This window comes from Schistocerca nitens, chromosome 1 (genome assembly GCF_023898315.1).
Source record: "Schistocerca nitens isolate TAMUIC-IGC-003100 chromosome 1, iqSchNite1.1, whole genome shotgun sequence".
Lineage (NCBI taxonomy): Eukaryota > Metazoa > Arthropoda > Insecta > Orthoptera > Acrididae > Schistocerca > Schistocerca nitens.
The window spans coordinates 1,183,646,384-1,183,663,866 of record NC_064614.1 but is presented as its reverse complement, the minus strand read 5'-3'; the positions used below and the strand labels follow the sequence as shown (position 1 = coordinate 1,183,663,866).

General features: G+C 38.7%; 1 protein-coding gene across 3 annotated transcripts in view; it reads left to right on the top strand.

Moving 5' to 3' along the window:
* The first annotated feature begins 8,821 nt into the window (after positions 1–8,821).
* LOC126200732 (uncharacterized) overlaps positions 8,822–17,483 on the top strand; it is a 67,077-nt gene continuing 58,415 nt past the window's right edge. The window contains exons 1-4 of one of the 3 annotated variants that reach the window (XM_049936731.1): positions 8,822–8,848; positions 9,813–9,956; positions 10,079–10,147; positions 13,065–13,358. In XM_049936731.1, coding sequence (XP_049792688.1) covers positions 8,837–8,848; positions 9,813–9,956; positions 10,079–10,147; positions 13,065–13,358 — 519 coding nt within the window. In that variant the 5' untranslated portion in view covers positions 8,822–8,836. Of the gene's footprint in view, positions 8,849–8,924; positions 9,110–9,277; positions 9,608–9,812; positions 9,957–10,078; positions 10,148–13,064; positions 13,359–17,483 lie in introns of those variants that run through there. The other 2 variants (XM_049936733.1, XM_049936732.1) reach the window with 2 other exon arrangements.

Sequence of the window (17,483 nt, the reverse complement as noted above, 5' to 3'; positions counted from 1 at the left end):
GACGCTTTGTGCCTATTCAAGACAAACTGCATTTCTTTGAACTTCAGCAGGTTGTGTTGGTTCTACTACTTTTTCATGTACTGCTGCCATCTGAGCATTGTTCACACCATTATCAACTATTGGATTAAGGCCAACTGACACTGGCCATCATGGCACCATCACGTTACAGCACCATCATGTCAAGTTGTATTCACTCTCTCTGTCACAGTTCATGGCCCATTAAGTATATTCAAGTCACATGATCTCAGCTCACATAGATGTAATCAACTGCTTTTTTCGTGGGAATTGTGATCTTCAAAAGATGATTATCAACGGTTTTTACGTGCAAAAAGTATGTACACAGCATGGTAGCTTATATAGGCGGATATTTGAGTCCACATTTATTGGAATGGGAATTTCACACACTGTACAAGTAATTCGAGGAAGAGTAATCCTCATTTTATATTTCAGAAAGTTGAAGCATCAGTTTTTTTCATTTCTTACATCAAACTGTACCCAGAATTACTAAGAGAAAATCAGTATTACGAGCTACAATCACATCCCATTAAAAATTCTTTGATTTAAGGTAAAGTTTCGTTGGTAATTCACTGCAAATTATTCATACTATATTCATATCTCTCTCAATACCTTTCCCTTCGAGGTTTATAGGTTTTATTTACATCTTGTATTTGGCTTTTAACAGTTCAAGTGCCTTATTTGTACTGAGGTTAGCTAGTAAAGCAACGTAAATATTGACCATAGATGCCTGCAATACTGCTTCACACACAATCCAGAGCGCTACTTAACAATAAATAAGCCTGCCACAAACACATATTTCAACAAACAACTTGCCATGCCTGAAGGTTTCAGTATATTTCTTCATGAAACGCTACAAATGCCTGACAATGTAAAAATAAGTTCCACGTACTAATCACTCTGATTCTACCAACAGTACTTTTTTCTTACTTGTAGTTGTAGTCGCATTGCATGCATTTAATTGTAAAATATCAAATACCATATGAGTATGTATAAAAATCCAGTTTATAAGTATAGTAGAAGGCAGATAATTTTGTACCTTCATGTCATACAATTCAGACTGCTGCCTTACTGTTTCAATTAATCTTTTGCCATTTATTACAAATTTTAACAAAAGAAACAACAAAACAAAACAACTTGATAAGAAATAACAAACAAAAAGAATTGATATTAACCATTAAAACCACAATGAAATGAAACATGGAGATATCCACATACCCATGTATTGGGAGAAAAGAGCATGGGGGTTATGTAACAACAGATTGATGACATCAGCCATCAAACCTTTCTTGTCCAGAAAACTTGATAGTGCTATGACTTGATGTGAAGTAATGAAGCAGAACAGCCAGTGTGGATGCTGCCATTTGAAATACATTGTGGTATGTTTTGACAGGATGTGACATGACGTGACAGCGAGTGTGAAATGGTCTTTACTGTTCGTGATGCTGTTTCCATAGTTGTATTTTGTATTTTTGATTAACTGTACATCACAGGTCTTCACAGTTGTTTTTTGTGAACATGTATCAGTTAGACAGTACGCTTTAGAATTGTCACAACACCCGACAAAGATAGGTTTTTGGGATTTGCCTTCTGACATCATTTTTCCTTTGGTGCTTACACAAGTACCCAGCATCCAAAAATTCTTAAGTGACTCAGATTTATTTGATGACTGTTCTATAATTATTCAGAAGTAATATTTTGAACAGCTTTTGCTGGATCTCGATTCTACAGTTAAACCACTATGTTAAAGGCTTCAGCGCCAAACTGTTTGCTCAGTCCAGCAACTATCAACATCAATCTTGTCTTTTCAGTGATCATCTGATTCAGGCATTCTGCAACTCTGTTTTGCTCTAATGTGTTGGGAATTGTCGTTTCAGGTCGCATTTCAATCGCCTTTTAGAATGACTACATACACTCTTTAACAAATTCTTTCTGATTATCTATTCGAATTTATCAAAATATTTCAATTTTTCGGCAGGTTTCATTCTCTGCTTGTGCTCTGAACCCAATGAAATTGTTACAGACTATGCTTGTCTATTGCGCATGCAACCGAATGATATGCAGATATATCATCTGCAAAAGCGAAAAATGTGTTGTTCCCCACAAAGCTATGCTCATTGGTCCATAAACATCGGAACATACTGTATCAAGTAGATCTTTTACTCCTCTACTTGATTTTTTAAGAGATATTTGCCGAAACTGTTTTTTTTTATCAAGAAATAGATGAATCTAAATTGATGGTCATCCAGCTCGGCACATAAGCCATTGTTTCCTTTAATAAATGCATACTTACACGGTTCAGATGTCCCAGTCTTCGGCGCCATATTTGTAACTGTTGATTTGTATAGCATATGCATTATGACCAACTTCATTTAATCGATACATGCCACCTACTTGGGTTGCAGCTGCAACTTGTTTTCCAGAGATGATTACATCACTTTTGTTGTGTACATCAATCTATACATCACAGACAATATGCACAAGCCACATCTTGTCGTCTGAATGGACAGCAAATAGTGTCCAAGGTGTGGAACATAAATAACGTAATTAATAGTTATTTACTTATTTTTGTCATCAGCAGCATATTACAGATGAATGTTGTCCCATGTAACTGCCTCAATATTGCCATTATATGGTACTTAACTTCTGCAATTGTAGCTGACTGGAAATTTTTGAACAGGTGTCTTATATGCATCATGTGTCTCATACAGCCAGTATCTATAAACCAGCTGTTCCTGTCATACAAAGGTGCAGTTAGAGTTATTAATGTATTTCTGATTTCAGTACTGTAGCATTCACAGAATTTGAAGATTTATTTGGTTTATTTTTACGTATACACTAATTTGCCTAATTACCAATTTTGTGACATTTATAGCATTTAAATGACTTGCGATTTCGTGCATCACAGTGATGTTCGACTTCTGGTGTTTACTATTCTGCTTAGTAGTTGCCAATGCCGAATCTTTCATTTCATTTGTTGAAGCAAATGAACATTACATGGATCCTTGAATGAACCACTGATTTATTAAAACAATAGGAATTTTGACACCAGAATTCTCAATCTGTACAATCAGGGGCTCCTAATCTGCTGGATGTCCATTTAGCTGTGATCATAGACAGCAAATCGTCGTCAATTTTCTTAATGTAAAGACAAAGTTCGTAAGCAGCTGCATTTACATGAGCTGCCAAAGAGTTCATGCACCAGCACAAGAGATGTGGGGTTTTGTTTTCTTTCCCCTGTGTTCAGTGCAGTTTTCCATGAGTATCATCTAGGAAGATAGTTTCTTGGCACTCATTGACAGTTCTTGTCAGATTCTTCTCTAGCACTAACTAGTCTCAGGTCTCAACAAGTAACAATTCTGTGTTTACTGGGTAATAAATCTTTATTTGTTCCTGTTTCATGGGAATTTATATTTCATATAAGTGGTTGAGAATCTCAGAACATGCAGTTATAGTCACTCAGACAGTTAACACCTAGTTGCGCTGGCATTAGTGACCCTGACACGATCTTAGCCTACATGATCAGTCTAAATCATCAGAAGAATCATAACTGACTTTCAAGAGTGAAAAAGAATTTCCACGAAATTCAAGACATACCAGCCACTAAAGCATCCATAGTATCGCGACTCTCTGTGAGATTGCCTCCATTCTGGCCACATAATTCAGTATTATGGTTCGCAAAGGTAGAAGCAAGCTTTCAATTCGCCAGAATAATTACGGATTTGAGCAAATCTGACTTGATGGATAGCCAGCTCAATCATTATTATTTCAGCTGAAGATGATGATGTAATAACTGCACCTCCTCAGCGAGATTCCTACGACAAACTCAAAGCCAAATTAATTTGCAGGGTTTCCACCTCACAAGAAGAGCGGGTGTGACAAGTCCTAATGCAAGAAGATATTGGTGACAGAAAACCGTCACAATGTATTGGGCACTTACACAGTAAAGTCAACGGAGGCACTTTACTTGATACCTTACTATATCCATTGTGGAGTAACCGTCTTTCAAGCCTGCTGAAAGCTTTAATAACATCTGAGACAGAAATGCCATTATACGCTGTCACAGATCAGACCAGTAGGAGACAAAACGCAGTGATGCTGACTGATCAATTCAGTGGCAGCACCATGCAATAGTGCTTCGTCATCAGCAGTGAACATGCAGATTTGACTGCCTCACAGATAAGGTTGACACTCTAGTTGGACAGATTATTGAACTGCTGTCTCATTGCAACTACAGCAACAGCATGGGACATTGTCAAAAGAGAGTACATTGTCATTCGTCTACGAATTCATCGGCCCTGAATGGCACAGAGTAGCTGTCTTCTGTTTCCTGGTATTATAGGACGTTTGGATGCCAGACACACAAGTGCACTTCGTCTTGTGCTTCCCCAAATGCCAGAAGCAGTTGGATGTAGGCACATATGATTATCAGTCACAGTCTTAGCATCTCCTTATTGGCGATCAGAAGATGGTGCCAAATTTTTTTGTAGATACTGGTCAGACTTGTGTATTTATCCACGTACCTTACTGTACGATTGCTAGCCATTAAGTTCGTTCCGCCTTTCCACATCAAACTATTCATCCACTGTGACATACAGCACTCAGCTTAGTGTTGGACTTTTTACAGTGATATGCCTACTACTGGAATTTCACCGTCACCAACGTTATGGTTATAAGTACGCCGAGCTATTTGAACAGTTTCAAGTAATAATGGCTATTGCAAAGGCAGAATTCGACTCTAAGCTCATCCTTCTAGCTGTCCATGGTCTACCGAGTTCCCAAGAAATATGGTACAAGGCACATAGCACTTGCACCTGTGTGGTAATTATCAAGCACTTAATGCATGGACAGTACTAGACAGATATTCAGTATCCCTATTAAGAAATTACAACTATGATCTGCATGGTGGGACCATATTTAGAGTGCTAGACTGAGCAAAGGCCTGCACCCAAATTCCCCTGGCAGATGAGAACATTGCGAAAACAGCCATATCGTAACATTCGACTTTTCTGAAATGCTTTTCATGATATTTGGTTGACCTACTGCTGCACAATCTTGACAAAGGGTTATTGACATCATGCTGCAAGGACTGTTTCTCTGTTTTGCCTGCTTATATGACATTCTCGTTTTTTCAGCCACTGCAGAACAGCACCAGCAACACTTGGTGGAAGTCTTTAAATGCCCAGAGGAAAACCCACATTGCACTGAATACTGCCAAGCCTTTATTTGGTCAACACAGATTACCTTCTTGGGCAATCTGATTTCGTCAGCAGGATTTCCTGAGAGAGTAAAATACAGACTGGAAACTCTGCGACCTCAAACCATCAGGAACTATGCCATTTCTTTGCAATGTTAAATTTTTACTGGCGTCATCTGCCCCACTCAAGCAAGGCCTTCCAGACCTGAAACTAAGGGGAACTCTCTGGCCCAATGGACAGATGCGATGAACTCTACCTTCGAAACAGCAAAATGAAGCATTCCAAATGCCACACTCTTGGCACACCTCACATTAAACACGTTTCTTGTGCTGGTGGTAGATGCTATCCAGACTGTTATCGGTGCAGCATTACAACAGTTAGTGGATGGTACTTTTCACTCGAGCTCTCACGTTTGCAGCAAAAATAGAATGCTTCCACACGTAAACTTCTCGCAGTTTATCAAATAATCAAGTACTTTCACCCCCCAGTTAGAAACCTGAGAGTTCACAATGTTTAACAATTACATGCCACTTGTTAACACTTTTAGAGAGAGTGACAAAAAATGCTCAGCACATCATTACCCAATTCATCACGGATATTCACCACATTTCAGGCACTGAAAATGTGGTAGTCAACTGTCTTTCTCAAATTAAAAGTGTAACAAATGCACTTGATTTGGTAGAACTTTCAAAGGCACAGGAATCTGACCAGGAACTCCAGAATATACTGAAATATGAATTGTTCACAACACAGTTACTCAGCAGTCTGCAGATGTGCTTTTGACAGCCTGCACAACCTGTGTCACACTGGCATTATATCAACTCATCTGGTTTCAAAACTTTTTTGTTTGGCCTGACATGCAAAGCGTTGTCATGAGTGGACTCATGCATGCATTCACTGTCAGTGCAGCAAGATATCCTGTCACATGCATGCACCAGTGAGAGATTTTCCAGATGCAAGAAAAAGATTTGCACTTCAACTTAGTAGATCATCTACCTATGTCAAATGGTCAGCGTCATCTGTTACCGGCAATCCACTATTTCATTTGTTGGCCAGGAGCTATACCAGTTAACAGCATTTAGGCAGAAACCTTAGTTTTCGGGATTGTGCTGAATTGGATTTCACTCTTCAGTTGTCTGTTGCACATACCACATATTGTAGCCGATAATTTGAAACAGAGATATTTGCTCAACTTAGCAAATTCCGTTGCACTATTCACCAGAGGACAACACACAACTACACAGTGAGCAACGACATGTTAGCGCTTCCCTGAAAGCTGCACTGACCTGTCATGACAGTTGTAGGACGACAGCCTTACTCATGGTCCTACTTGGTCGTCGCAAAACATATAAACCAGAGTTGGATTCTTCATAAGTGGATCTCTGAAAGCGGCTGGTCCCGGCGGAGGTTCAAGTCTTCCCTTGGGCATGGGTGTGTGTGTTTGTCCTTAGGATAATTTACGTTGAGTAGTATGTAAGCTTAGGGACTGATGACCTTAGCAGTTAAGTCCCATAAGATTTCACACACATTTGAACACATTTTTGATCTCTGATATGGTGAAGCACTATGCTTACCTGGCAAATTCTTTGACCAGGATTCCTTAACATAACCAGACAGATTTCATTCATCACCTGAAGGGACATTCACCCTCGTGAAGGATCCAAACGTGGCAGAAGACCAACTGTTGAACATGTTGGTTTACAAACATGCACACATCATGTTATGAAGAGACTGTGTCAGACCAGCACTAGAACCACCTTACACAGACCTTCATTGTGACATTGATAGAGGAGCATGAACTCTGGACATTCTACTGAATGGCAAAGTTACAACAATCTCGACTGACAAGTTAAATTCAGCTTCCGTGCTCCCAGAAGTAGGACCTATCGTCAGCACACTTACGGCTCAACCAACCTCACCCTCAATTACAACCGCATCCATCTAAAGCAGATCTGCTACCTAGTGAAGAACACGCTCCGGTCATTGAGTGCACTTCCCAACAAGAGTTTTGGATAAAGCTTCGCTCACACTAAGGGGCTGGTAAAGCGAACAAGATCGTCAGTTACCGCCAGCTGCTGTATTTACGTCAGCTGCCAAAGAGTCTATGCACCAGCCGCCAGAGGCGCAGTTGCTTTTTCCACTCTTATGTCCAGAGCGACGTTCCATGAATGGGTTACAGGACTATAGTTTCTTCGCAGTGATAGACAGTTCTTATCAAACTCTTCTCTAGCACTAAAGAGCACTACATACGCACCAAACGACCGATCGGAAGACAAACTGGACGTCTGTAGGCGTTTTCGCCAACCGACCTACCGTCCGTTTTCGTCAAGCTGTCGGACGGGTTTGACCACCCGACAGCTGACCCCTCACCACTTCACCCAATAAAGTGATGCATGTGTCGTGGACTAACTAGTACCTCTGGTCTTATCATGTATCTATTCTGTGTTCAGTGGGTAATGTTTATTCGTTCCTGGTGACCGGAGTTCGTAATTCCTGCAATATGCTGAGAATTCAGAACGTGGATTACAGTTGTGCGGACAGCTAACACCTACTTGCACCGACATTCACCAGTACTTCGAATTTGTTGAGCATATGGTATAATTTTTAGCGAATACTATTCCATATATTTCTCAAAAGTCAATCGTACATTCATTAAGCATTGCAGCAGCCGAATATAACTAGATAAACTCTTATTTTTGAATGCAGAGCGTAATTTTCCCTCAGCAGCGGTTGCTCCATAAAGTTTTAGACATGCAGATGAATTTGCAGTTAAATGTATATTTTGGATACTGGTCTCTGTACGGTCTTCGGATCTTCATCAGCGCCAGTAATTGTTTCCTATAGACCCTAATGTTTTAGGTATCGCACATTTTGGCTGTAAAATTCTAGTCTCTGTAGTTTAGCCAAGATCCAACGTTTCAAAATTGAACAGTGATTGTTCACCCAAAACCACCTTAGATGCGTTCACCTAATAAATCTTTAATTTTTTTCCCAAAAGTATCATAGTAACATATCGAATACACGCGAAATACGACAACTCGTGAATATAAGTACCGTAGCGACAGTTTATGCCACGGCGATCCTTGCAATCTTGGTCTATCAGTTTCTGTGCATATAATACATTATACATCTGTTAACTTCTCTAATCTTATGGACACATTACCTACTAGATACAGACTGCAGTCAGTTCTTTAAGAGATTATAAAGTTGACTTGTGTTCGATTAAATTGAAACACATCATATTGCCAGGAACACATATTATCAAACAACTAATTATTCCATGATAATTCATAATATAGATCAATGACGAAAAACAACTAACTACTACTGTACGAGGTGTCAGCAAAGAAAAAGCATAAATGTTCCCACCACTGTCACAATTCCATACTTCAGCTCCTTTAAAGCCAAACAGCCACACAAATTAACAGCAGGATGTATGCTACAGGTCCGTAGTATGCTTTATTGTAATCGTGTGTAATATGTACTTCGTTGATACGCAGAAGATAATGGATTCTTCGTTACAAAACACACACTACTTTCTTCGGAACACCACTGCCTTCTGAAAATTTTATTTGTGAGTTTCAATTCAACCGATATTGCCAACGTTACGATAACCGAGGTTAATGCAGTACGAGGTAATGATGGTTGGAAGCCATTTTGTTAGTATATCCAATTTTTTTTCTACGGTTAAAAGAAAATACACCTAGTGACCTACTGAAGCAAAGGCTAGAGTGACTTGTTTCTAGATAGGATAAGAACTTATGAAAATTCATAAAATTTGGGAAACAAAGACTCATTTTGCTCCAAATTGTGTTATTTACTTCGTCCAAAGATTGTAACTGATTCGTAAATTGTAAAAGTCTTCATAAATATCAAGCAAAAACTAATATGAAATGGTCAGTTGTTCAGCAGCTCACTGTACAAATAATTCAACTCAAGGTTTCAAATTTTATAGATTTCCAAAAGATCCCATTAATTTAACGAAATGGTTAAGAAACTGTGGTCGATTCAACTGGCTGCCGACGCCAGGTTCGTGTTTATGTGAGGTATGGGAAGGTTTGTAATAACTCGAAGGTACTGCCGTCGATGTGATGGATTGTTTTGGAAGTGTGCGGATTGTAGGTTAAGAGTCCTTCAGTATTAAGGAGTGCTTGAAATGGAGAGAGCTTCATAACTCAGGCTTTGCTACTTCTAATACGATAACTCTGCACATCATACGTGTTTATTAGGAAATAAAGTGCAGTGTATTTCTACTTTTAATGAGTCCAAAACACCCAGCGATGACATGACGAGACAAGTATTATGTTTGACATGCCTTATACCGTAACTACACTTTTAAAGACCTGTAATATGAAAGTTAGCTGGAGCATACAAGAACGACTCCATACGTAATGGTACCTTAAAATATCTCTGTTGATGCTATTTATTTTGCGTAGACTTTCATGTAGTTTAGTTATAACAAAGAGTAATTTTCCACGTAAGACCAGGAAAGAAAGTTCTTATTACATTTATGGCCTAGCTCTGCAAGATTGATTGTGTACAAATCGCAAATGTGTGCTGTGATCCCTGTCGTGTTTTCATTTAACGAAATTATTTTAGGTTCACTTCGATGACAATCAGTTTGAAAACCATCGAGCTGATGGTTACAGGAGACTAAAACCTACTGCTGTGCCCACTTTGTTTACTCTGGAGAGAGGCCCCACATCATATGGCAGACTACAGAGGACAGATAATATTAATAATGTAAGTGCTTTTGGTATCGAAACCTTCAAAGTTATTAATACAACTAAGATTTGTTCCCATCATCTGTACAATGATGCGAAAAAGCATAACCACCTTATGTCATACTTGTATTAAATTTACAGGAGCCATTGTGCTATGAAGATAGCATAACCATCTTTGAGTCAGATGATGATCACGCAGAGATGGTCGAGGTAAAAAATAGTATATATTTTTTTCTCTCTTAACTGGATGTTGATAACAGACCATGAAATGGTACCTTTGTTGCATACAGTGAAGACAGACCTACAATGGAGAATTAATTGTTTGGTGTTACCATGTTACACTTTGAAATTGTGTGTTCTATGAAATTGCTTAATCTGACTCCTTTCTTTTTATCTCACCAATTAGGAATGTGCTTCCCGTTAGTCTTCTCTAACATATGTATAACTGCATTAAAATTCAAAGAACTGAGGGATGTAGTTGTGAACATATTAATTGCAGTTAATGTATAGTTTGATGCCACACCTTTTTTTTACAGACTGAAGATCTGTGAGAGAGGTGCTCATTGTGTGATATTATGTGTATAACTGTCTTATGTCCTACATAAGTGTCAAATATAGGTAAAAATTATGTACTGGACTCACCTTACATATTTCAATAAAGCAAGGATATAAACAGGCACCCCTATTGGTCCACTTTTTATCACAATGTTTGTTTGGCTTTCACATTCTTGCCTTTGATAATTCAAATTGTCAAATTTCAGTCTAACATGGACATTGGGCTATGTTACCAATCAATCTATCACCACAACCAAGCTTTAAAGGTCGGTCCAGTACTACACTTTAACACAAACATGTCTAGCCAAATGGTTGTACTTTATTTTAATTAAGTGTTTTAGTCTCCTCACACAAAATAGTATCATTATCAGTTCTTTCTTACTTCAAAGTCATCACTACATAATCTTTTCAAAAAGAAGATAGGAAAACACTTCAAAACTAAATTATAAATCAAAGTAACTTTAATAAAGAACTATACATACATGAATTGTCACATAGTAACTTATCAACTGACCAAGTCTGGAGAAGCGCCCACAGTGTACACACAACAGCGCTAAAATTTTTGAAATTGGTGCCCACGGTTAAGAGTGTATCAGTAGCCAACAAAATCTTAACTGACTGGTTCAAAGTTAGAAATATTCAGAATAGTACGTAAACACTTACCTGTATAACTGGGCCAGCACTAGAAGCAGGATACGTGATCGTTCGTCTGCAGACGTAATCTTGATTTGCATACTGATAGCTGGCTGTCGCAACTGGACAATAAATAATGAGACTGAAACCCTTTAGCGTACACTATCAACTGCTAGCTACTAGTTCGTTACTAAAGGTCCTATGTGTGAGCGAGCATCATGTAACCTGCTTCTAGTGCATGTCTAGCTTAGACACTCTGTTTTATGTTCTAAATATTTTCAACTTTCTGGTTGCTGTTTGTTATGTCGTTAACGATAACCTTCAGTTTCAACAATCAAAGTGCAGACATGTTTGCGTTGTGAGTGCCTTTGTGGGCCTGTTCAGTTGACAAGTTGTGTAACATATTAAAGTGCATGTAGAAGTTAAATTTGTAACTTAGTTTTTTAGTATGAGGAGGAATAATTTTAAGAATGTTTGGGTGGCTGTGAAATTTTTGAGCAGTAAGAGGTTGCACAAGTTGGACAGGATTCGTGATGGAAACATTAGACAAGAATTTGATATATTTGCAGTGAATAACAAAATAGAACATAAAAAATTGGAGGGAACATCTGGAAGAGATGAAAGAAACAAGGATTCCAAAGATGGCCTTAAAATACAAACCTAAAGGAAAGGGGGATAGAGAATGGCCAATTAAAAGACAAAACAGAGGCCAGAACAGGTTGATAGGCCTAATCTGTGAAAGGCAGAAGGAGATGTAGTTTACTATCCCCCATTTTTTTCTGTTTAATCGTGATGTGAAGACTTTGTAAAAAGTCAGAACTGAGAGTGATTCTGTTGGTGGGATATGTGGCTGAAATACTCATTGCAGATAATAACCATACTCAATTACCAATGTTAAATGCTTTAACATATTGCAATTGCTCTAACATAGTACAGTAAAAGATTTAAGTATGTATTGTTTGTGCTTTTAAGCATATATATAGTCCTCCTCTTTTACATATTATGTCCTTCCTGGGAAATGTGAGTGTAATAAATATATTTGGTCTGCACTTTCAGTTGACACATTGACCCCTTAGTTGTCAGTCAGTCGGAATTCAAGTACTTGAGACAAACATGTCACATCACCCACCAATTTTTATATTTGGACAAAAATTCATCATTTGACTGACAGCACCACAGTTGTTACTCATTTCTTCTTGCGCTTTTGTTCTGTTGTGGCAAAGCTGGTATCAGGCAACAGTATATATTATTTGGCATATTTATTACTCTACACAGCACTTTGAAGTTTTAAGTATGTGAAACATTTAACGATTCATTGCCTCTGTTGTTTTAACTCATTGGTAATATTACAAGAAAAGATAGGTGGAGCTTACTCAATTCTCATTCTTTCTTTCCCCCACAGCTCCGTATTAGTGGATTTGAGCTTTATTCGTTAGATCCTTGAAACACTCTAATTGGTCAGTTAGGTGTGCACACTGCATACATCTTCATTTATTCAGGCTCACAGATAAGTGTTTTTTATTTATTCCTTCTTAAGCTTCTGAAGAGACATTTCAAAAAATGTGAAAGTTAAGGAAACTGACATCTCTCTTCACTGCGACTTTGTGCGAAATTTGTAGCCACACCATTTATAACACACAAAATCAGGGAAAGGCAACCACTCACCTATAGCAGATTGATGCGTGGAGCACAGTAACACACAACAGAAGATGGCATTCACACTAGCTTTTGAGCATTAGATCTTTTTCCAGCAATAGTAACACACACACACACACACACACACACACACACACACACACACACACACACACACACACTCTTCCATGGCAAGCCTAACACAGATGATCTGAATTTCTGAGTGGTTGTGCTTGATATAAATTGAAACTCAGTCTCATGTATTAAAGCTGATATGTAATTGTTTCTTTCTTTATATCTACAGCAGCAGAGGATGACATTTGTGCAAGCTCGTATTGATGAAGTCAGAGACACATTTCGAGGTCGCCAGACATCAACACGTGGGCGGAGACGTGGACGGCCGAGGAAACGTCCAAATGATGATCTCGACGAGTGGACTCCTGACAGACCACGTGCTGTGCGGGGCCGCAAACGTGGCAGACCGCCTGCCGGAGGTGGAAGGGGAAGGCAGGCAGCGTCAGTGTCCCCTGTTCGAAAGGCTCCACGAGGCCGTGGTCGAGGCGCTAATGAAAGACAACGACCGGGTCCAAAACCCAAGGTAGGTTTCACTCGAACACAGCATTTAAAATGAGCAGTACTCTGTTTACAGAAATTTTATTGTACATTGAAGTCAGAGCTGCAGAATTCATTTCTTGAGACATAATTAGATCTTAGAAATTGTCAGAAAAACTGTACATACCTCCAGAATGACTTTTTCTCTGCAATGGAGTGTGCAACAATTTAAATTTCCTGGTAGATTAAAATGTATGTTGGACTGGAACTCGGGCCTTTGCCTTATGCCTTTGCAGGTCAAGAGTTGTGCTTGGATAGATTACTCAGTAGAGCACTTGCACCTGAAAGGCAAGGTCCCAGCTTTTAGTTGTTGTCAGATACATAGTTTATATCTGCCAGGAAGTTTCAATATGTGCCTCATTTAAGACCTCTTGGATGACTGTTAATGAATATGTGAATAGACACTGTAAAGGCAATGTCAAGCTTGACAGGATGTAAGGGAAAGGGATTGTTTAAGGTGACTGGCTGTAATGTTAAATGTAAAATTGTGTTCACTGTGATTTTTTTGTGTGACAGTTTCACTGTAGCCGCACAAACAAAAGAAACTATTCTACTCCATATAAAGGCTCTCTCTTTTGGATGGAAATGCTCACTACTTCCAAAGCACCCAGTTAGCTACCAATGACTTCTATGTCATTCTAAATGTCAAGCTCATTGTATTGCTCAGTCTTCAATGTCTGAAATAGTTTGGTGAATTGGGAGTTCCTGAGCTGTGATCCTGCAGTCTTATAAAAGCACAAGAGCTGGGCATACTTCAGTGACCACAATGTAGCATACTGATGAAAAAAGTTAACTTCCCAAATGATGAGAGTGGTTACAACCACTATAAAAGTCCCTCAACCAACAAGTCTGTAAATGCTGAGGAGTTAGACAGCTGTTAGGGTAAAAGTCATTAGCAAGCAAAACAGATACAGGGATCTGTGAACATAGGGTTGTCATAGCGAGATTGAATATTGTAACCCCAAATCCTCCAAAAACAAACAAAAAGTATATCTTTCCAAGAAAGCAGATAAAAATTCACTTGACGCTATCCTGAGAGGCAATCTCCAGTCCTTCCAAATTAACAATGTAGGTGCAGAGCAAATGTGGCTTGAATTCAAAGAAATAGTATTGGCAGCAATTGAGAGATTTGTAACAAATAAATTAACAAGTGATGGAGCTGATCCTCCTTGGTACACAAAAGGGTAAGAACACTATAGCAGATACAATGAAAAAAATGCCAAATTTAAAAAGATGCAAAATCTCCAAGGTTGGCAATCTTTTACAGAAGCTCGAAATTTAGCGTGGACTTCAATGCGAGATGCTTGTAATAGTTTCCACTGTGTAACATTCTCGAAACCTGACAGAAAATCCAGAGAGATTCTGGTCGTATGTGAAGTATGCTAGCGGCAAGACACAACCAATGCCTTATCTATGTGATAGCAACAGAGATACTATTGAAAACAGTGCTGCCAAAGCAGAGTAGCTAAACACAGCTTTCCGAAATGTCTTCAGAAAAAAAGTAAATATTCCAGAATTCAAATAAAGAACAGCTGCCAACATGCGTAACATAGAAGTAAATATCTTTGGAGTAGTGAAGCAACTTATCACCTAATAAAAAGCAAGTCTTCTGGTCCAGGCTGTATATCAATTAGGTTCCTTTCAGAGTATGCTGATGCAATCGCTCCATACTTAAGTCACATACAACTGTTTGCTCGACCGAAGATCTGTACCCAAAGACTGGAAAGCTGCACAGGTCACACCAATATTCAAGAAAGGTAATAGGAGTAACCCACTAAATTACAGGCCCATATCATTAACATCAATATGCAGCAGGATTTTGGAACATGTGTTACGTTCAAACATTACGAATTACCTTGAAGGAAACATCATGCTTGTGAAACACAACTAGCTTTTTACTCACACAGTGTTTAGTGCTATCGACAAAGGATTTCAAATTGATTCCGTATTTCTGGATTTCTGGAGGACTTTTGACACTGTACCACACAAGTGGCTTGTAGTGACATTGCGAGCCTATAGAATATGGTCCCAGTTATGTGACTGGATTCGTGGTTTCCTGTCAGAGAGGTCTCAGTTCATAGTAATTGATGGAAAGTCATAGAGTAAAACAGAAGAGACTTCTGGCTTTCCTCAAGGTTGTGTTATAGGCCGTTTGCTGTTCCTTACCTATACAAACAGATTTCGGAGACAATCTGAGCAGCTGTCTTAGGTTGTTTGCAGATGATGCTGTCATTTATTGACTAGTAAAGTCATCAGAAGATCAAAACAAATTGCAAAATGATTTAGGAAAGATATATGCATGGTTTGAAAATTGGCAATTGACCCTAAATAACGAAAAGTGTGAGGTCATCTGTTTGAGCGCTAAAAGGAATCCATTTAACTTCGGGTATATGATAAATCAGTCAAATCTAAAGGCTGTAAATTCAACTAAATATCAAGCAATTACAATTACAAACGCCTTAAATTGGAAGGAACACCCAGAACATGTTGTGGGGGAAAGCTAACCAAAGACTGTTTTATTGGCAGGACACTTTGGAAATGTAACAGATCTACTAAAACGACTGCCTACACTACGTGTGTTCGCCCTATTTTAGAATACTGGTGTGCGGTGTGGGTCCTTACCTCGTAGGATTGACAGAGTACATCGAAAAAGTTCAAAGAAGGGCAGCATGTATTATATTATTGTAAAATAGGGGAGAGTGTCACTGAAATGATGCAGGATTTGGGATGGACATAATTCAAATACAGGCGTTTATCGTTGTGGAGGAATCTTCTCACAAAATTCCAATCACCAACTTTCTCCTCTGAATGTGAAAATATTTTGTTGATGCCGACCTACACAGGGAGAAACGATCATCATGATAAAATAACGGAAATCAGAGCTCGTATGGAAAGATATGGGCATCTGTTCTTTCCGCACGCTAATACGAGATTGGAGTAATAGAGAATTGTGAAAGTGGTTCAGTGAACTCTCTGCCAGGTGCTTAACTGTGACTTGCAGAGTATCCATGTAGATGAAGAACCTGGGATGGCTGTCACAGCAAGGCTGTGTTACATTTGAGCAGATAGTGTGACTCTGTCGAGACTGAAATTTATTCCCCCTAAATCAGGTTTTCCAAAATTTTCCTCTGACAGATTGCTTTGAGATTCCTGTTAGTTTGATAGGATGCCACATTTTGCAGGTTAACAAAGTTGAGAAGTTTCGAGAAACTCACTTTTATTCAGTGATTACTTCAATTTTAATTTGTAACTAGTAACACAGAAATCATAATAATTTTTTTTAAAAATAAGTAGTATATTCAAAATGACGAAAAAACCATGTTGTTAATACTTTTCAAAGAGCCCATATTCATTTCATGCAGAACGTCCGTGTTCCACTGATTAGTTTTAGAAACCCGCCCCAATTGGTTGCAGGAACAAGAATGTATCTTCTAATTCCCAAACCTCCACTTCCAACACTTTAGGCGGGCTAATGGGTAATAAAAACATCCAAGCAACACATAGAACCAATAAGGGCAGGCTTCCTGATCCGACAGGCTTCTAATTAAAAGCTGCTTGCTGTAACAGGGCATATACCCAGTGTGTCAGAATCTTTTTATAACCATAACTGCAAAGAAGGTACTTTCAATAAGGTTCATCCATCTACACTGTAAAGCACCTTGCAGAATTAACTGGGTCAGTGAAAATTCAGTCTCTTAACTGATAAGAAAACATTGTTAGTAAAAACAGTAGCACCACTGCAAGCTACCACCCTTCTAATTTTCAGTGAAGATTTTGGAGTAGTGGGTAGACAGTCCACTGAAGTGTGTGAAATTATTTGATGGGTAAATGGTACTTGAGGAAAAAACAGCTGCATTTACTCTCACGTGTGGCTCTTTAGTTTTACCAGATTATGTAAAAGCTGAATGTTTCAGGTTCAAAGTAAGACTATGCATTTCAAACTTCATGAGATGCTTTAGGTGCAAAAAGTTTCAGTTCACAACTAAGGGATTTAAAGATCAGACAACATGGGGAAAGTGTAGGATGGCTATCCATGATACAGGAACAAAATGCACAAGCTTTGAGTCAAAAACTTAATGTGAACTGCGCTGGTAAACATCCCTGACTTATC